This window comes from Pyrgilauda ruficollis, unplaced genomic scaffold (genome assembly GCF_017590135.1).
Source record: "Pyrgilauda ruficollis isolate IOZ18807 unplaced genomic scaffold, ASM1759013v1 scaffold3, whole genome shotgun sequence".
In the NCBI taxonomy this organism is placed as follows: Eukaryota; Metazoa; Chordata; class Aves; order Passeriformes; family Passeridae; genus Pyrgilauda; species Pyrgilauda ruficollis.
The window spans coordinates 22035054-22056277 of NW_024524377.1; the positions used below are offsets into that span (position 1 = coordinate 22035054).

Here is a 21224-nt window from a genome sequence, read left to right on the forward strand (position 1 = left end):
AAGAAGAAGAAAAGTGCTTTGTAGCACTTCTGGGCCTTTGTTATTTTTGGACTGTCCACACAATTCATTTTTTAATGCTTAACCAAGACGTGACTATGCTGAGATCCCAGGAGCAGCAGAGCTCAAGTTGGCAGCTGAGTGTGACTCTGCACTGTGATTTCAACCCGCTGGTTATGCTGGACAAAGGCAGCCCAGCTCAGGCAGCATTGTGGTTTTCCTAAAGAGCTATTTCACCTGAGACTCTGTCCACATGCTCCAGCACTGCGCCTCATAAGTGCACAACCTCATTTGGAAAATTATACAGAATCTCCCAAATAGTACTGCTTAACACCACAGCAGCCTTCCCTAGGCTCTAAACATCCATCACTCTTTCCACTGTCAACTTCCTGTAATTTGAATTCTTAAAATAGACTCCACAGGGAATGCCTGGTGGTTTTTATTATTTTTAAATACTGGGAGTATTTTTGAATGTCACAGCAAGTCTTACCTCCAGTCATCTTTGTTTAGATTAGCCAGGATGTTCATCTCTTCTTCCTGCATGAGTCTATAAGCAGCACTTACATGATGATTTTCAAGAACAGAACGATCGTTGTACAATATAGCAACATCTGACCTAGTGTGGGGAAAAAGAGGCAGATTTTGTAATAGCATTCCAGTGATGGCAGTGGGAAAGGTGGGACTATGTGCTCTCTATGAGAAATATTGACTATATGTACTCATATAGAGATAGATATATCAAACAATGTTTATTTGTTCCTACTATATCAAATACTGATAAATTTTCCATCTTAAAAGCATTTTAAATTATCATTATACCATTGCATACACTGTTTGTGGGAAAGTCATATTTTATAATGTGTGATGTTTTATTGATATGATCTAATTGGCAAAAACTCATGAGATCTTTGACTTTCTTGACTGCAGACAGGATCACAGGGCATCAGAAATGCTGTAATTAGCCTACAAGATACAACTACAGATTACATGATACAACTATTTAAAATGCAATGTGTTCACCAACAGTGGGGCTCCACACATAGCATGGGTATTAAGAAGTTACTCCCCTGCTCTGAGAGATGTGCTTTGGCCCATGCTATTCATTATCAGAAGATGCTGTAAATAATAAGGTATTAAAAAGTTTCACTTTCATATGTTTTAAACAGCCACCATCTTTTCTCAGAAAAACAGAGAAACCTTGAGCCTCATCACAGTGGGATGGTAGAGATGCTCAGCTGCAATTTGGGAGCGCTCAAGTGCTTCCTAAAGACTTGTATCATAATGATAGCAAACTAAATAGTATCCCTTCCTTCATAATCAAAGACTAATGTACAATTCCAAAATTAAACCGAGACATTCACAAATTTTGATGCAGTGTGGATTTATCACACTTAGCTTCAAACATCATTAATTCTTGGGGATTTTGTTTCCCCAAGACCTGATCTAACCTGCCAGGCAATCTCAGGAGTCACGTCTCTGCTGCAATTCTGTTCTGATAAAATTATTCCTGAATATTTCAATTTGCTCCAGTGACAAGTCTGTACTAGAAGAAAGGTGCATTGATTTAGCAGTGCTGCTTACTCTGACATTAATAAGCTAAATTCAACCTCTTGTTCTGTTGAGCAACAGTATATATTGTCACGTATGGTACAGTAGAATGTAAATAATTAAAATAGGATTGGAAACGTTATTTAGAGGAAACAAACCATAGCCAGCCTAAATAATCAATATGTTTACATCCATAATCAAATGAGGAAATCTGTGTTATGCCAATCACATGTGTTTATGAAGCACATTTTGATCAACATAGCTACTTATGACTATGTTTAAGGAGTGCTAAGATTTGCTATGATTTTGGCAGCCATTCCATCCATTTTCCTCAGGCAAAAGACACTTGGAATTCTGGGATGCCACATCAGGGCCAAGTTACACAAGGAGAGAAAAACGAGCTATATAACATAACAAATACCTGTTTGCAAGTATGCCTGAGTAAAATTCAAAGGCTACCAGCTTAATTTGTTTTCCATTCTTGCAGGACTTCATAGCAAAATATTATGGACAAAAATAGAAAATTAATATAAACTTGGAACTACAAACTGAAGTTTATTTTTAGCCAGACTATGTTGAAGGACAAAAGAATTGTGTCCTTATTTCAGCTGCAAATCTAGCATTTTTCATCATTAAAAGCCACATATTGGAGAAAAACTATGTTATAGATTTAATTTAAATGTAATCATTGGGCAATTGATCCATATAAGTGAGTGTGAGGATGCTTGTGTCCAAAGTAATCATATTTCTAGCACTGAGCTGTTTTGTTAGACTATGCTGGTGCTATGCTGATTTTTTTTTTTTTTTTTCTTAAAGAGCAGCTAAAGCAAACTCCTCAACTGAGGATACTAAAAAACCCTACAGCTTAGTGTAAGAGAAGAATAAGATGGTTTGTACTAGACAAAGTATCAGATGTACCATTTTTCACTCAGTAATGGATTGGTCAGGGATTTTCCTTTGATAAGATGAAAATATTTTAAGGGAGAGAACTATATGCTGTTGCACAGGACTAACAGCTAGAATGACATGCTGCACATGCAGGAGAACACAACTAGCCTAACTTTCACATTGGATTCCTTTCCAGATTTCTTTTTCGTATCTACTGCAGTTGCTTTCAAAACATGCTAGGAGATAGCTCATGTTAGGTGTTTCTAAAGCTGTGCTTAAAAGTTTCTCCCTCTGCACCAGGACCCTCTAAGTTTAATACAAAAAAAGTTAAACAAAATGTAAGCACATTGCTGTAAGTGATGAGGCATTTTTATGGGGATACAGTAGAAGAAGTTTTTGAGTCAGTAGTATCAGAATTTTAGTGAGCAAATAGAGGGGGGAATGGGTTTCAAGTCCATGTTCTGCATGTCCTGAACCTTTTCAAACTTTCTCTTGACATATCAGCTCCAAAATGGCATTATTTCAGACATTATGGGGCTATCTTATTACTTTTCCACAGTTTTGGACCATGTGACTGATCCCATTAACTGGACAGAAGTTGATGAAGCAATTTGTAAAACCAAGACTGATCTGGCTGCTTCCTGGCTTTATTATAAAGAGTTATGAAGCAGTTCAGCAATGAACCGAAGGAACTGCAAATTCCAGGTATGACTCTTAGGAGACCGCATCACTTACCTTGTCTGAATATGAAAATTGTTTGTGGTCCCAGTATGTTCATAGTCATGGACGGCAGCTGCAAAGATCATTGCTAAAATTTCCAGTTCTGTGAGCCAGTGCTGGTAAATGAAAAACAAATCATAGTCACATTTTCAATAATAGCCTAATTCAGTTTAAACCCTACAGTACTGAAAATGTTTTACCTTCAGTGCATTACTTCAACTTAAATAAACATTTCTCTTACTCCAGATAGCTATATATCCATAACACTTCAGTAGTATACAATAAAGTAAGTCTTTGTATTTATGATTTCTCTGAGACTGAGTTACCATCCTTATGGTCACTAGCAAAGTAAATATTGGCAACCAAAAATATAAGAAGTTATCAAAAGAATTACACAGTTCACTTTGCAACTCCTTTGAGTATCTACTCTGTTAGCTCACATGTGGCACTTGCCAAATTACAGTATATTAATCTAAAAAAACCTTATATGAAGTTTAGGTTATAGTTTGTCTTTTAGTAAACTATATGTACAGCTAATTGTGAACTGAAGATACAAAATTAGCATTATCTCTATTTTACCAGTGTACATAGCACTAAAATTAGACCCATGGGAGATTTTTCTGCTCTAAATTTTATCGTACTTTGTACTGATGAAAATAAAACAAATTTAAAAAGTGCAGAAGGCTAGTATGCAGTTACACAGTACAAAAGGTAATATAGGTCATGTATACAAAATAATGCAGACCCTGGAGTTTTGAGCCCTTTTATAACTCTTGCTAAATGAGGCTGTTCTGTATTGCACAGTTTGTAAAATAACCTCTGTTATCTTCTTTAAAGTCCTATTTCTTGAATGACAAAAAGTTCTTGAGGAGAAAACTTACTCCATCTAAAGATGGGGGCAGAAAAATCATATGATAATTAACCCCCACAGTCATAGGACTGATTAAGTCAAATGCTAATCACGCATTTCCACACATATTTCAGGTGGTTTTGGTGTACAAGTAAGCTTCTGTACTAAAGGATCAAAGAATGATCTCAACTTCACACACCCCAATATGCACATATGAATGTGCATGTGTGTGTATGAATGGATATGAAATGCATAAGTTGCCAGATGTAATAAAAGTAGCCAATAGTAGTTCTTCTTCCAAAGAAAAAGAAAGGAAAGAGTCAAGATTCATTAGCAATGTGATAATAATTAAATAGGTCATTCAGTGACACAATAGGGCTGCCAAGGAACAAGCACTGGCTGTTGGTGAAGCAGTATAGGCTTGGAAAGGTCACAGACAGAGGAATGAGAATGTACTGTAAGCAGTTCTAAAAATGGAAACAATGACCTTCATCATTGTGTCACATGTGTGTCACAAGAAACCAGGCCATGACCAGTCCTGGCTCTCACAATGTTTTCAACATACCAAACAGAACAGAAACACAGAAAGTGTAGCAAAAGCTAAACATAAACTTTTCTTTAAGATGCCTTTTCAAAGGTCAGCTTTTGTAGCAAGTAAAGTAGTTGCTAGACAATGCATTCATAAGCAGAAGAACATTCCTCACAGACAGTATCTATGGTCTACACAGAGACTTCATACAGTAAGAGAGAAGAGCAAGTATTATACACACACTAATATAGTCAAAATTGAGACCAGTAATCAAATCAGAGAACCCAGAGAACTACTTTAGCTAAAGGATTTCTAAGGAAGTAGAAAAATACTCTTACAGAGACAGTTAATAAGAGTGTTTTGAAAGGGAGAGGGAAAAACAAGTATCTGGGGGTCTGCAAGACTGAGAAGAGCTGAAACATGCTTCCCTCCTGAAAGATACTATGTCTTGTGGGTGTCATCGATAATATAAATTATGTTTTCTATGGAAGTATTATGTATTGCTTATATGTAAATAGATACATTTCAACTTACGAGTTCTGTTTGAAACTTTTTTTTTTTATAGTGATGGATTAAAAACTGAGTAAGAAATGGAGTCTCACAATGCAGTTATTGGCAGTAAAGGCATTTTTTCCTTTACTTTGAGCAATACAGGTACGTGGGAGGAGAAAAGGGATGGTGGGAAGATGATCGATGACTCAAAAGTTCTTTACAAGATGTATTCCCTGGGACTCGGATTCTTAAACCTTTATAAAGATGAAAACTTCATAAATGCAAGCTTGACTTATACATTTCAGTTGCATCATCTGGGATTTAGTCTCTTGGGAAGGTTAATAGACTGTCTGCCATCTGTGATACTTAACATTCTAACACATTGAGCTGAGGTGGCTGGATCTTCTTTCTTTAGATAGACAGAAAATTTGAAAAATATAATAATTATTTTATTCCTTTAACAGCAGCTCTGTATATGTCTTATTCTTCACCAGAATCTCTCTAGGGGTTTGTGGAGGAGCATCAACTCTGATTGGCCAAATTTTTTTGGCAAATGTGGAAATACGGCTGTTTTCCAGCTTCCTATAAAAGGTACAAAACATATGACCTCAACAACAGGAATTGTGCAAAAGATTTCCCAAACCCCAGCTTTTGGAAACATTTGCTTCAGTATGTGTTTCAGAAATAAATAAGGAAGATAGCAACTCTGCAAGATTTGGAATTAATACCAGGTCCTTAAGAGAAAATGAAAGCAGAAAAACCTCAAATTGCAAACCAATCTGGAGAAAAATAAAAACACAAACAAACAAAAAACCACAGGAATTTGATCTAGAATTGCATCATATTTACTCTTATCCAGGTACTAAAAATAGAACAGAGCTTAAAAAAAGGACTACAATGAACATGTCTGTAAACTGTTGGCTTGAGAAGCAAACTCCAAATTGTTATTGAGTAGGGTACTGGAGGGTTAACCAGGCAACGGGAAAAAAAATTCAACAAGTTAAATAGAACATTTTCATGATACTGATGCTTTCTCAAATTGCAAGTGACATTTGGGAGAGAAATACTTTGCAAGCTGCAGAATCACTAGGCCCTCTTTCAAACACTGATTTCCATAAATGTTCCTTCTGCCTGGCAAGTACATCTCTTTGAAGGCACTCTTGACTAAGTGGTGTCCTAGTTAGATTTCTTTCCAAGAACTTTCCAGTATCACAGCACCAGAGAATCATAGAATGGTTAGGGTTAGAAGGGACCTTAAAGATCATCGAGCTCCAATGCGCCCTGCCACAGGCAGAGAAATATCACAATTCAATATCATATTTTGGCAATTAAAATGTGAATTAAACTTGGACTAATTTTATAGAAATATTTTGTAGTAGCATGGCAACATTAATGAGATTTTGCAGCAGTAAAGTCTAAACTTTTTTGAAAATAGATGTCCAAATAATGTGATTTGGACACATGATTAAGGCAGTTAGAAGGTTAAGATGCTAATACTGTAATACTTGTGCTGGTTATTTCTCACACTCATGTGCATTCAAATATGAAGCAAATTCCTTTGTTCAGTGTTCAGAGATAAACAGTGTCTTTCAAAGTGGTTTAAGCAATGGCTAAACATCCCAAAATTACCAGTACAGCTCTGGAAGTTAGAACTATGTCCTGGCATCACAAGGAAAATCTGAATGTTGGTTTTTTGGTTTTTTTGGTTTTTTTTTGTTGGTTTTTTTTTTTTAAGGGCAGAGGGGCAGATACAATGGGTCTGAGAGATGTTTAAAATCCTTTTAAAAAAAAGGATTTTCCTCCTGGTAAGTTCCTGATCCAGGTGTATACCTGCAACAAAGACATTGCTCATATCACTTAACTCCTGCAATTAATCTAATATCTTCAAGAATTTTCTTTTACTAAAATATTATTTTGATAGGTGAATATTGTATACAACAACTTTGGTTTGGACTCCTCTTGGCAAGAGCTGTCTAGCCTCTACTTCAGTCTGATATGGAAGTGCTTTCTCAAGAAAGCTTCTCAATCTGAAAAAGAATCTTGGCTGGTGAAGACTCCAAGCTTCACTTATGAAGTAGTATTAGAGTTAAAATACAGCTTTAAACACTTACAAGCAAAATACTTCCTTCAAACAGTAGAATAGAAACATGCAATGCCTGGGGACCTTTCCTTGCCCACCCTGAATCCAAGGGCATTTAAGGGAGAAAAGGCTTAACATAAGTGATTGACTGTCATTTATTGTGTATATATATAGGAGCAAAACCACCCAGAGTCAGTTCAAAATTTTTTTATTTCCAAAGTCTTCTGGAATTGTTTCACAGCTCTGCAAACAGAAATCAGACACTATTTCTTCCCAGCTGTTTCATTTGTTGTTTGTTTTTTTGGTTTGCTGGGTTTTTTTTAAACAACTGTATTCACAGTGAAGACAAATTATCAAAAGCCATTGACAGCAATTTCCATTTTCTTTCAGTCAGTATTTACTTTTGCTTAGCAAGCTGATAGTGAGGATAATTCCACTGCTGGTATTTAATTTAAGATAAATGTTAAGAAATAAAAATGCTTGCACGGATTCATTTCAGTTCCCAAATAAATAATTTAAAATATTGTGATATTTCAAGGCAAATGCAATAGCCTGCCTACCATAGGCATATAGAGTATACAAAAGCAGTGCTAAAAAAGGTTAAAAACTGAAAGAAAAAGCAGTTTCAGAGTTTAAGGCCAGGCTGGATGGGGCCTTGAGCAGCCTGGTCTACAGGAAGGTGTCCTTGCCTATGGCAGGGGGGGTGGAACTGAGTTGTCTTTAAGGTCCCTTCCAACCCAAGCCATTCCATGATGATATAATTCTAAGCCTGCACTGATTCAGTACATTTTTCAACAGCCAGGACCTCTGCAGATACTAAAGCTTCCTTGCCTGATCACACCTCCCATGCTCTGATGTGAAAGTAAAATTCTCACCTGCCCACTCCTGCAAATCTATCTCATTAACTATGATATAAAATACCTAAATCCAGGCGATGAAAAGCAAAAATTATTTAAGGATTTTTTTTTTCTTCATTTTCCCTCTGCATTGAGAGAAGTTCAGCCTGGAAGAACTGTTAAAACGAAATAAAGTTCACAGCCTGAACAGCAGATCTTGAATTTCTCTCTGCAAAATTTTCAACTGAGCTTTTTCCATTGGAAAAGAAACATGTACACATTTATTCAAAACAGCAGAGTCTGAGAAAAGAAATTGAATTTCACAATACTTCTTACCATGATGCCAGTGTGAATCATTATGTAATGCACAGTTTGAGTAACATCAGCTGCATGGATCAAATTGTGATAGGGATTTTTGTATTTGCTGTAACCAACTTCAAGAGCTTCAGCAAAAGAAATAAGATTTGGAACAGGGATCTACAGACAAGAAAACATTAAAAAAATTGTTTTTCTCCAGCAACATCTGCAAAGTCAAGCATGCAATAAATGAATCACAAGTTGCCATGGGATCTAGTGGGCAGACAATAAAAGAAAAATTTAAAATGTAAAGGTCTGATATCATACATGAACCAGTGAGTCTCCACACAATTTCTGTAGATGTTGTATCTCTCTTCATACACCATGCACAAGACACTGCAGAGCTATCAACCAAATGGTTTTGAAGGCATATTTGTCTGCACCAGGGATGCAGAGGTTGCATGTATAACACAGGCATGACAGATAGGAGTCTAACAATAGGATTATCTCCTTTTCTTCACTATTTTACCTTGCTTGTTTGCTTTAATGTCATAATACAACTTTCCTTCCTCCAGACAATGTATGAAGTACAGGTACTATCTGGTCCCACTTACTTTTGCATTGTACTGTTTTTGTCAGGGATGGAGTTAATTTCCTTCATAGGGACTGGTATGGGTCAATGTTTTGGATTTGTGCTGTAAACAGAGCTGATAACTCCAGGATGTTTTAGTTACTGCTGAGCAGCGTCTGCACAGAGTCAAGGCCTTTTGTGCTCCCCATCCCACCCACCACTGGGTAGCCTGGGGTGCACAAGAAGGTGGGAAGGGAACAGCTGGGACAGCTGGCCCTGCTGACCCAGGGGATGGATGATGCTCCACTCGGCCTCACGGTCAGCAGCCCCGGGCTGGGGAGCCTGGCTGGGCACTGCTGCCTGGGGACTGCCTGGGCAGCACTCAGCTGCTGCTGCTGAGCAACTGCTTTCATTTGCAGCCTTGCTTCTTGGGTTTGCTTTCTCTCTTCAATATTAATTTTCTATATTATTATTATCACCACCATTATTAAACTGTACATCTCTCAACCCACAAGTTTTCTCACTTTTACGCCTCCAATTCTCTTTCCCCCATCCTTCTGGGGAGAGGAGTGAGCAAGTAAGTGGCAGTGTGTGCTTATTTGCTGCCTGGGGGTAAACCACTTCACCCATTTAATGAAATTACATATCGCTTAATAATTTTTTTATTTATTTAAAACCCCTGAAACATAAACAATGGGACTAAGAATGGGCTTTAGCCCTCTCTGCCAGTAGCATTGTGTACTTCATGTCTGTGTTATAATGGTGGTCCTGGTGTGGTTCTGACTTCAAGCAAATAAAGCCTGTTGGGAAAAGCTGGGTTGCCAGCCTAAAATTAAAATATTCAATAAACTTCAGGATAAGACAGCCTCTTCAAAAGGAACACAAAGTTTTTGCAGCGAAGAGATTTTGAAACTATAAGAAAACTATCATTCAGTACTATAACAACAAATTTATCATTTTTATCAATTTTTTATCTCAGCCTTTCAAAGATGGCTATAAGAACTCTATATTTTATTGAAAAACCCTACAAACACCTTGGAAAAGCAATTTTTCTCTTTATATATATCCCCCCATGTTGTTTACGAGAGGAAGGTTCAGCTGAAACCCCTGCACAATGGTGATCAACACAGCATGATTCAGACCATGAAAAAAGTATTTAGGACTAACTATGGTTTTTTGCCTTTTTAGTAATTTTTGGTCTATAAAGGTGGGACACTGGTTCAGACCTGCTGAGTAAATAGTCTTTGTACGTAATCTATTTATATAACACAAATGACATGGCAGGGATCTACACAACTTTCCATTCTTTTGGGTTGCAGAAAAATTTGCATGTTCTGGGTGAATTTAATTTGGTAGAACTATTGGCATTTCACAATATTTCATTTGCCACATTCTTTGAAATTCTACACTGCATTGTACGATAAAAAGCACTTCAATGCTGGTTTTCTTGTATTTTAAACTGGACACATGTATTTTTGCACACATATTTTTGCATACATATTTTTATTTGTGGTTAGTTCCTGACCTTGAAACGGCTCAAAAGGTCATATCGGGTTAACAGCTCATACATCATAAATTTCAGGCTGTGCTCTCCACTTGCTTCATTAAGGGCAAATACGTCAAAAGACCACTTATCAACATCCTGTAGATGAGGGAAAAGCAAAGCAACAAAAACCAGAAAACCATTACATTTCCATCCATTTGCTAGTATCTAGAGGGAACAGGGAGAGTTTGGTGGTTTTATTACCCAACTCTTTCAAATTCCTAATGTGGATAACACATTAATGGCTACTACAATATTAATGATGAAAACAATTGTGTCAGTTATAAATAAAATACTTGCAACATGACCAAGGCCACTTTGCATGCTTTGAACCAAACTTCCACGTTTAATTTTCTCAGTACAAATTGTCTATACAGCCTCATGGAGCTACTCTGAATACCAGCCTTCAAACAGGCTATTATGCAATGTCATCAACACTGATGTCATTAAACATGAAGCAATTCAAGAATAATACAATTGTTTGGCTTTCAGGGGAAAAGTGGAGGTACTTAATTCTCAAGAAATCCCAGTTTGTAATTGCATTCATAGACATAGGAACTCAGCTTACTATAAAAGATCATCTTTTCGCTGAACTAGACTAATACTTTAAATATACAGCAAATGCTGTACTTGTTCCATAAGCTTCAGCTTCTTTTGTTAGCTCTATCCCAATAGTATCTCCTTTTTCTTTCCTAAAAAGGAAACAAATGCTGCTGTCTGAGACGCGATTACGATACCACTGGGAGCTGATAAAACTGTCTCACATTTCTATAAAAACTTCTATACAAATTTCATTCTATTACTCTAATAGGCTCTAAATTAAATCAGAATTGATCAGAATAATATGTTATTTCTGAATTCTAAACTATTAGTTTCTCTGTACTTTGTGCTCAGTTCTGTAGTACTATGACTAGGGTACGTTCAGTAGAATAATATTAATTTGACCCTAAAAGTCACTAAACATAAGTGCAAATACATTCAAATTCTACAATGATTAAACTTCTTTCACCTTAAATGTGACTATCACTTCTGCTGGATAAGCCAAACCAACCATGCTTGAAGTTTTTCGGTACATCCTAAAAGAACAAATAAAATATTAAGAAATAACATTTCTTTAAAAACATACTGGAACAATTTATCTTTTTTAAATTTTTCTTTCAGAGTTTGCAAAGTAACATGAATCTACTTAATGGTCTGACCCCAAAGATTTATGTAATCGTTTATGAAGTTATGAGGCAAACCCCTTTGCAAGTATATTACTCTTTAACGTTAGAACAATCTTTGGTATGATTTAGTGTAGAAGTTACAAAGACATTGAATTCAACACCAGAATTTTCCAATGTTTAGGAGATTTTACAGATTGAGGTTTCATCTGGAATTCTGTATAGAAAAATGGAGTGGCTGCAGAAATTGAAGCATACATTCTGGCTCAAAGATTTGCTCTGGGTTCATCCCACCATTTAAAGGATGGCAGACACTGTGGTTAAATGCAGTGCTTACAGTAATAAGAAAACAAAGCTCTCACCTTTCTACAAAAATCCCAGCCTGTACAGCATGCACAATGCTTCGGAATTTGGGTTTTTCCTCAGGTCTCCTCTTCACTATTCCCATTTCTCTCGTGAATGTAGAAGCTAACCAGTCCCGCACTTCCAGCGGGACCGAATCCGACTGGATGTCAGAGAGTTCATCTTCAGTGTCCAAAAGTTTCCTACAAAATAATTAATACAAGGTAACCAAAAGACCTTGGACCTAACAAGAGGAGTACTCATAGGTGAACAGTTAAAACTTGATTTAAGAGGAGCTTAGGTTGACTGTAGGACCAACTCGGCAGATCACTAAATGTCTTCTCTGGCAGATGGACTGACAGCAAGGGGAAGCTGTGCACAGCAGATATCAGCTCTCTCCCACTGCTCATGTTTCAGAAGGTAAAAGACAATAAAATGCAATTTATTCAACTGAAGACAAGAAAAGATTTTTCTACTAAGTTGTCAGAGCAGTGGTGGATTGAAATGTAATCATGAGCTATAAAATCCCAAGACCTCTAAATCAGTAACTGACAGAATTATCAGCAGGGTTGCTGCTGTAAGTGAGAGCACCATTGGTCTATTGATCTGTCCCAAATGGTACAAGAAGAGTTTTGATACTTACATGCAAAAGTAAAAGATGCTACACAGCAATGATGTGATGCATGCATGTCAGTTAACACCTTGTACACATGCTCATCCTGCTATTGCAGCACAATAAAAGCATTAAAGTGACTGAATTCTTTTATTGAAGAGAATTAATTCCTTCTACATAGAGATCTGTATTCCTATTGAAGGCAGGGTAACAAAGTCATAGCAGTAAAGATATTATAAAAGATTGCATTTCAAGTCAGCTTTCACAGTTGTTAGCAATTCAAAAAGCTAGAAAAGTTTTATATAGCTCTTGCAAAATAGAAGTATTAAAAAGAAACTTCAGCAAAAGAGAAATAGAGGTCATCAGTTTACTTAGAAGAAACTTTTAACTAAATACTCTCTTTAAACAGACGCAACACTTCTGTCCCACACTTCTATAAATTTTTTTTTCTTGCAGTTATTTGCCCTTATCACTCAGAGTGCTGGGGTTTCCAGGAAACAAATCCCTTATTTAGTCTGATATCAATTTTCCCTTCATTCAGTTATGCAAGAAACCCCAGAGTTAGGGTGACCTGAATATGTGCACAGCATATTTTCTTGCAAGTGGTACCAATTGAATTGCAGGCATTATTTGATTACATAGGTCTATTTCTCTAGTGCTGCCTTTCTGAAACATGGATGAGGAAGGAAAGCCTGAGTGTGGTATAGTTCAAAAGAATCTCCACATAAATTTAATGCTATCTGAGGGATTATAGTAATAGGAAGCATGTCAGAAGAATCATATAAATTATTGGTGAGCAGTGAGCATAGCATATTTGTGCTCAGTTTCAGCATCCCATTTGGCTGATATTTTGTGAGATTATTCAACTGGGCTTAAAAAAAATATAAATGCACCCCTCATCCTTCCCCAGTTTACTGAAAGAACAGTAGGAAAATTTCTATTTTTCAGAGGCATAGAATTATCAGACTAGGAAGATTCTTTAACATGGAGCACAAGAAGAGCAGGATGAACAAGGATTATGAAATTTTCTGACAGTGGGACAACAGCCAAAAATCAGAAACTTAATTTGGAAGAGCAGGACTTGTGTGGAGGGAAGGATTTGAGCAAATTATCTTGCAAAACTGAAGCAAGGCTGAGGCTGGCCAAAGGTCAAATTGGCTTTGTTGCCTACACTAAAACCTATGTTATAGTCCACTTAAATCCGTACTAGTCTAACTCATTAAATATTCCTGGAGAAATCAGTACATTTATATTTCTGAGGAATATTTGACATTTGATATGTTTTTAGTCTAACAAGGAAAAAACCTTACAATCCCTAAAACGTATTTTTGTAACTATTCCAACTTTTATTCAAATGAGATGCAAATATTCCTGCAGTTAGAGGACCACGGGCATCAGGCTACCTCAGAGCTTGCAGCCAGGATATTCCACATCACCTGTGCAGCAGGAAGCAGGGTTCTACATCACTTTGCTATGATGAGATGCAGATCTAAATTTGGGATCAAGCTCTGAGCTCTGCAGATATGAGCCACTGGAGTACAAATTAAGACTAGCAAGACACACTGCAGTCTCTCTAATCTTTTCAACCATTCATCTGTAAAGTAGGAGGACTATTCAGTCTGTAAATGACATTAAGCAGGAGTTACTTCATGAAGATGGAACAGAGAAAATAGTATTTGAAATAAGTGTTCATTTATCTGTAATTTTCATGAGGCCACTTCTCTCTGATGAGAGATGGCTGAACAACTTGCCAGGGGGAGAGAGTTTCAGTGGCTCTGCTCCTAACTTAAATATCTAAAAAAGCAACCGCAACACAGAATTAATTTGCAAGCACAAAACCTTACAGATCCCTCACCACATAAGATTAATAACTTCTCAAAAAGGATTTTTGCTTTCAGGTGCCTAATGGAAACAAAGGCTAGTCATTCATCTCATTCAAACCCATTCTAGCATTCTATGCCTTTTAAAAAAAGATGAAGATCAAATGAAATCAAATGACAGGTTCAAAATAAAGGCACGCATTCAAACCACTTAACTTCATATGAAATATTACAGAGGTTTTTTGCAAGATTTTGCAATGTAACTCGTAATTATAAATTGCAAAATATAATTTGTAAACCGTAATAAAATTTTGTGACATTTCAAAACATGTAAACTGCTACACTGGTTCAAAAATTTCATGGAAAAATTAATGGAAAAAGTAATAGACGTGACTATAGCTGTCAAACACAAGGCTACAGCCTTTGGCTTAGTGAGTATTTGGAATGGAGTGACTACAAGGCCCATTGCCTCATCCTCAAAATCAACCAGTCTGAAGATCAGAGATTGTGGGCACTTTAAAGCTAGATAGTTGTTCCACAATCAGTCTTAAGTAAAACTCGGCTGAGATAAATTTCATTGAACCAGGAGGCATGAACTCAAATATCCCAACTGAATTACATAATTATAATAATAGATGCCAAGGCACACATTTTAATTTTTCTTCCATAAGCAAAGGAACACCCTGAAATGCTAAAAAACAAAACAACAAAAAGAGCTCTACTAAAATGTGCCACAGAAAATACTTTTTTTTTTCAACACATAATCAGAATTTCAGGGTTACATACACTTATTTTGCTCATATATCATCAGCCTGTTAAGTAGATGCAATACGAGGAAGAGATATGCGTGGGAAGGAGAGGGGGAGGCTTGGGTTATTTAATTCTATTCATTCCATGAGTAGAACTTTCATTGACAGTTGTGGGAATAAGTAAGACATGGCCCTTGGCATTTCAGCTTAGCAATCAATTAATACTGCAGTCATAGTAACTAATAACCTGATCTTCTTGTCGCAGTACTGTGTTTTTTGCCAAGAATAATTTTTCAAAATTCAAGTAGTGATAATTTCTAGCTCTCTTTTCATTTAATCAGAATTTTAAATATAGTAATGCACTAGTCAGAAGTGTATTTCTTTTCCCTTAGGAATATATCAGATATACTACAGAGGAGAAGAAAGAAAAGAAAATGAAAAAAATTAAAATTAGATAATGGCTATGGGGAAAAAATTTCCATCTTTGTTGATCAGTCATACCGCCTAACAGAGGTAGTGGAAGATTTCCAGAGAAGAGCTTGAGAAGGTGGTACTAGTTCTTTGCCAATTAGTAAATTAATCAAACCCTTAAGAGTGAATTCTAGACCTCTCCTAAGTCTAGAATGCAGAAGAGTTTACAGTATAGTCAGTTCACATTTTTACCAATTATTTAGTTCTATTATCTCCCTATCGTCCAGAATAAGCATGATTCAATATATTCAATCAATATTTCCATCCTCAATAGTCCATTACAACTTCCTCTTACATCCACTAAAAGGTTCTCTTGACTCCAAATAAGGATAAACAAACTGCAAAAATGAATGAGGGACATTTTTAGTACATAAAGGTCTTTCCAAAGGAAATTTTGATTTTACCAACATGTTGCAGTCACAAAATTAGCACATTCTTAGAAGAATTGTCCACATATGAAGAATTAGCAATTAATTAAAATAAACAGAAAATAATTTGGAATAAATGCAGGAATTACAACAGAAGAGAAGCAATGTAGGAAGGACCACTGTTAATGAAATTTTCACTTGTTGATATGTACTGCCTATTCAGAAATGCAGAGATATTACCAAAGGCTAACATCAATCTTATGGTTTGGCTCAGGATAACCATGATTAAAAAATATCATTTTTCAGAGTACAGATGTGAGACAGTGTCTTTTCTATTATTTTTCCTTTCCTTTCTCTTTGATATAGTGTACTGGGAGTTCTATAGGGCAAGCACTAATTCAGGGCATGACTTAGAAATAAATTAACAGCAAAAACCTTGAAACAGAAAAATTCAATAATTTTGGAAAAGGGATGCTGGCCATTTATTAAATAGCTTAACTCAAGTGAGAAGCTTAGTCAGAATTTAATAGCTTTTCAGTGATTTTAAATGCATTTTTTTTATACAACTTGAATGCTCTTGTAAACTTTCCTCTCAGAAAAAAAACCACAAAAAACCCCAAAAGCAAATCACATTAGCTTAGTACAAAAGATTTCAAAGGCTTATTTTAAGCTTTTATAAGGGTGGAATGTACTGAATTAATCTCAACACAATAAGCTTTTTCTCAATAGCAGCTTTTGCAAAAGTATCAATTGTAGATTCCCTTAGTGGATAAACTGAATGATTCACTTCAAATGGTACATTTTTTTGTTCAGGCAAAGTACATTTAACCATGGGTTGGCTATGGAGGACAGCAATACACACTCAAAAAACTTGACTGAGTATTCAAGATTAAAATTTAACTTCATGCTTAAATAATTGACTCTTCAAATATCTCCCCAGCTAGGCCAGCTGAGAGAGGAATCACAGACCATATTTTTCATCTGGTAAATAATTACCAAATAGAGCAGCCCATTCCACTTGTTCTATCCTTGGCATTAGGCAGATTATGTTCTTTAATATTCACAGATTTTTCCCAAAATGGTAATTTTCAGGAGAATTATGTTCTAGATCATTCAAAATAAATTACATCATTGACTGAATGCCCTACTGTTCTGTGAATGAAACATTCACCTTCATGTAAAAATGAGCAAATTAATCTGTCTTTTCAGATTGAGATTGAGAATAAATGTTTTTAAAAGTTTTTAAAAATAAGTACATCGCTTTGATGTAAGAAAATTTAAGTTTGTCAACCTTGCACCATCAAAGACACTTTGCCAGTGTGACCATCTCTGCTGGTATCCCTGAATAGCTATTGGTGTCTGAATTGGCACAATTCCTTCCATAACCACTTCCTTACAGCCAGTGAAACCCTGTGACTCAGAGTCAGCTCCATCTGGTGTGCTGCAGGTGAGAACAGAGTGCCAGTGGTCCTGCAATATCAAGGAACAGCTTCCTGCCGTGAGTTTCCTGCCAGCTTAGAGCCTTACAATGTTGATACTAAAATACAGCTCAGGAGAATTCTATACTATAAGAAACATAAGAGGGTCCTTCACTCACTTTGGCTCTCATTTAAAACAGGTAGCTCCTAAACGTGTTGATGGCTGGAAGAGTGTGAAAGAAAGCACAGGGTTACCAAGTAAGTAGCATCCCAGGGTTTTTTTGGTGTTTTTTTTTTTTTTTTTTGAGCTATTAATTCTTAGCCTATGACAGAGCAGCTGCCATGCACCTGGGTTCTGCTGCAGTACTGAAAAACTTGAAAATACCAGGAACAGCCTTCTCCAGCTTGCAACATGCAAACTGAAAGCTGCCCAAGAACAGGCTATACTGACCATCCTTCACCTCAGAATCTCCAGGAAACAGAAGAGTTTCATTTACTTGTTGGGCTGTTGCTAAGCTCCATTCCCACTTCCACAACACACAGCTCTGGGAGCACCAGGATCCAGCTGAGCATTGTTCCTTCCTGCTTCCTTGGACCTCACATGGCAAAGACACACACATGCATATTCCTGTCACAGATATTTCTGTGGTGTGCTTGAAGGGTACCACAGACTTTTGGTGAGACAAAATAACAAAGCTCTTTATCTTGCAATTTAAACTATTTCCTTTTTGCCCAGAATCTGAGGATGCATTTGTCCCTGTTTAAGTCCCAAAACCACAGAAGTATTTGGAGCATTGCTGGAGTAGTACACTGGAAATTCAGTTTGGTCCAAGCTGTTTATTACAACAGCAGTCACAAAGTCCAGGTTCAATTACCTCCTTTTTAGCTAACATTAAACATATCACAATGTGTACTTTTTTTTTTCCTAAATAAGAGCTTTTTATAGAGAACTGTGTCGGCCATTGTAGTGTCATTGAAATATTATTTCCAGAGCTCTCAGACAAATATATATTGCTACAGTGTCACCCTTAATGACATTACCTTTTTCTTCATGAACCTGTATTTGTTATTATGCCTTGTTGAATCAAAGATGCTAAAAAATCCTGTCAGCTATATAATACAGAGCTGCTTCATGCATTACAGATATGCAGTCTCTTCTAAGTCAAAAGTTCTCAAGTAGTTAAAGCCTTATTAAAAGGGCACTATATAATCTGAAATAAATAAAAACCCTGTATGGAACTGCAACTGCACAGATAAATATCCTCCTGAAATCAAGTATATTTTCTAACACACTAAGGCATATAAAAATAAAACATAATTGGAATAAACTATTCTGATTTTATGCAGAACAGCATAAAAGTAGTCTCCACAATAAGGATTTATTATTATTATTAATATTATTACTATTTAGATTTGGAATACATTTTTTCCCTTTCATCTTGTAATTCTTATCTAGATTTTATTTTACTTATTTTCTTTTCAGTTAGCATGAATGGAGAGCTGCATTTACAAGGAACGGAACAGCTGTCGTGACTGAATGATCAGGCTTTATTTATTTCCTGTTTGACTCTAAATATCCTTCTTCCATTGCCTTGAGCCAAGTGGCAGGTACTAATGGAGAAAATTCTGCAAGATTTGTCAGAATTATTTATAATACCCATTAAGTTTGAACTTCTTCCACAGAGCAAATCTGCTGAGGGGCTGGAACTGTGAGAGTCTCCTGGTTATTTTCAGCTGATGATGAACCTCAGCTTCAGCTACCAGAGTGTTTGATCTCTTTCAAGGAAGAATTTGGTGCCACACTGAAAGATGCAGCAGTCAAAAAGGAGCTTGTTAAACAAACTAATTGAGTGACTTAGGGCCACAGATAATGGAGCTCCTAAGAAAGCAGCACTTACTTGATGCTGATGTCTGGGCTTTCCAACTTTCCATCAGCTCAGAACCTTTTTTAGAGATATTGACAGTCACTGCTCCAAACCAATTTTTCCTCATTTTGGAAGGTTATCCCTAGTGTCTATCCCTGTTTCTAAGAAGACTACTCTCAGAACTTCATAAATAAAATCTGTTGTTTTGTTTCCTTGCTTTTGCCCTAACCCAATCCACAGAGTTTTAGAAAGCTCAAGAATGGAAATGAGTATTGGCAAATTGTTACAAAAAATGCTCAGATAAATGGCTATAGTGTAAAGAAACACAGGAGCAGACAAAGGGAAAGTCAGGGGACCTGAAAAAAATGTTTCATCCTCTGTTAAATTGTGTGAATTCTCCAGCTATTTGAACCTGATTGTTGCACTTTAAATAAAGATTCAAGAGGCCATCAACATACATGTCTGAATGTTCTTCCATGTTCACACACAACTTTATAAAATGATACAGGCTTTTCAAGAAATTCAAGTGAAGTAATGGCATATGGGAGGAAAATGGGCATCTTCTACTGGAAGAAATTGGAACTGCTCACTGAAAAAAACCCTCAGGCTTATAAAGAGTAAAGTGGTTTTGCCAGAATAATGCCAGAGATTTATTTTTTAAGTAGTGGTGGTTTGCTGGAGCTGTGGAACAGACAAGGCTCTTCCTTGATCCTTGGCCACATTACTGACCAAGTGCTGTGAGATATGTCATACTTGGACCTCTTTATTGACCTTAGTTTTGACTGTTCTTTTTGGTTTTTTTTCTTCTCGGTGCCTGTAAAGAATTGCAGAAAGTCCTTCAGCAGTAGATGAGGGACCACTGACAGGAGCATTTTATTATCCTGTTTCATAGAATATCTATCAGAACAGAAAGATGAGTTAAGAGGACTCAAGTAACAAACTCTCTGTTTATCGCTATTCCTAATCTGTAGAGGTTGTTATTCCTGTCTATAGAGATATTTAAATGACTTTTCCCTCAGCTGATATTGAGGTCTGTTGCCCAGAAAAGTGGGGAAGAAGAGAACACCACAAGCAGGACAATTTTAGATTGATGATTGAAGCTGAGGTCTTCCTCTGCTTGGATACTTTAGCAATGGGTCAATAAATTCATCAGGACAAAATCCAGGGATCAATACTGGACTTAAAACAGAAAGCATGGGTATTTTCACAAGAGTTGCAGACACTGAACAGCAATTCATACGTAAAGAAACTTACTAAAGTTATTTGAATTTTGAGATGTATAAAATTGCATGTTCAGGCTCAGCAGGAACAGGCCCTTTTGCTTATGATCTAAACTATTATTTCTAATCTACTAATGAGTGCAATTAACTCCCGACTCCCATAGAAGTAGCTCTTTGCAAGACAAAGAACCTGTATTCTTTGGTGGGAACAAGGACAAATGCAACCACACAAGCTAACTCAGCTAACTCCATTTGACTCAGTGATACACTGCTTTGTTCCTTAAGGATTGGCTTCCCAGGAACTCAAGACCTTCTTTGTGTGCTTATATTTTTGAGTGACTTAGATTACGAAATAATGGCCATGCTATTTAAAACATAATTATCTTTGCAGCTTGCCATGAAAAGAGTATATTATGAAAGTACCAGTGGCAACTACGGTGTTTCCCAGCCTTGCAATAAATTTACAATTTACAATTGTTACTAAATTGCAAATTTTACAGATTAGCATTTACAACTGTTTTTAATGGGGAAGTGTCAAAACTTAAAATGGGTCCATACATAACATTGTCCAACTAAGATGTGGAGGGTCAGTCTACATTTCTAGGATAAAATTAACAAAAAAACCATCAGATTAAAAAAACTCATCATATTGATTCTGAATTTCATTATGACTACATTAGCCCAAGGAAGATAAATTAAAACCAAAATCCAATACTGTAAAACAAAAGGAACAATATAGAGGTACAATAGTGAACCACTAAAATTAAAAGAATAAAAGTAGAAAAGTAGGTTTCATTATAGTCTCACTTTTAACTACTGTTTATAGCAGAATTTGGTTTATACT

At 36.4% G+C, this 21224-nt stretch overlaps 1 protein-coding gene across 3 annotated transcripts in view; it reads right to left on the reverse strand.

Moving 5' to 3' along the window:
• PDE1A (phosphodiesterase 1A) overlaps positions 1-21224 on the reverse strand; it is a 130351-nt gene that overhangs the window by 52464 nt on the left and 56663 nt on the right. For all 3 annotated transcript variants that reach the window (XR_005955564.1, XR_005955563.1, XM_041472848.1), the window contains exons 3-8: positions 11877-12059; positions 11361-11427; positions 10334-10450; positions 8277-8417; positions 3169-3269; positions 488-613 (exon numbers count right to left, since the gene is read on the reverse strand). Coding sequence is in view for 1 of the 3 variants with exons in the window: in XM_041472848.1 (XP_041328782.1) it covers positions 488-613; positions 3169-3269; positions 8277-8417; positions 10334-10450; positions 11361-11427; positions 11877-12059 (735 nt within the window). In the remaining 2 variants the exon portion in view is untranslated. The remainder of the gene's footprint in view (positions 1-487; positions 614-3168; positions 3270-8276; positions 8418-10333; positions 10451-11360; positions 11428-11876; positions 12060-21224) is intronic.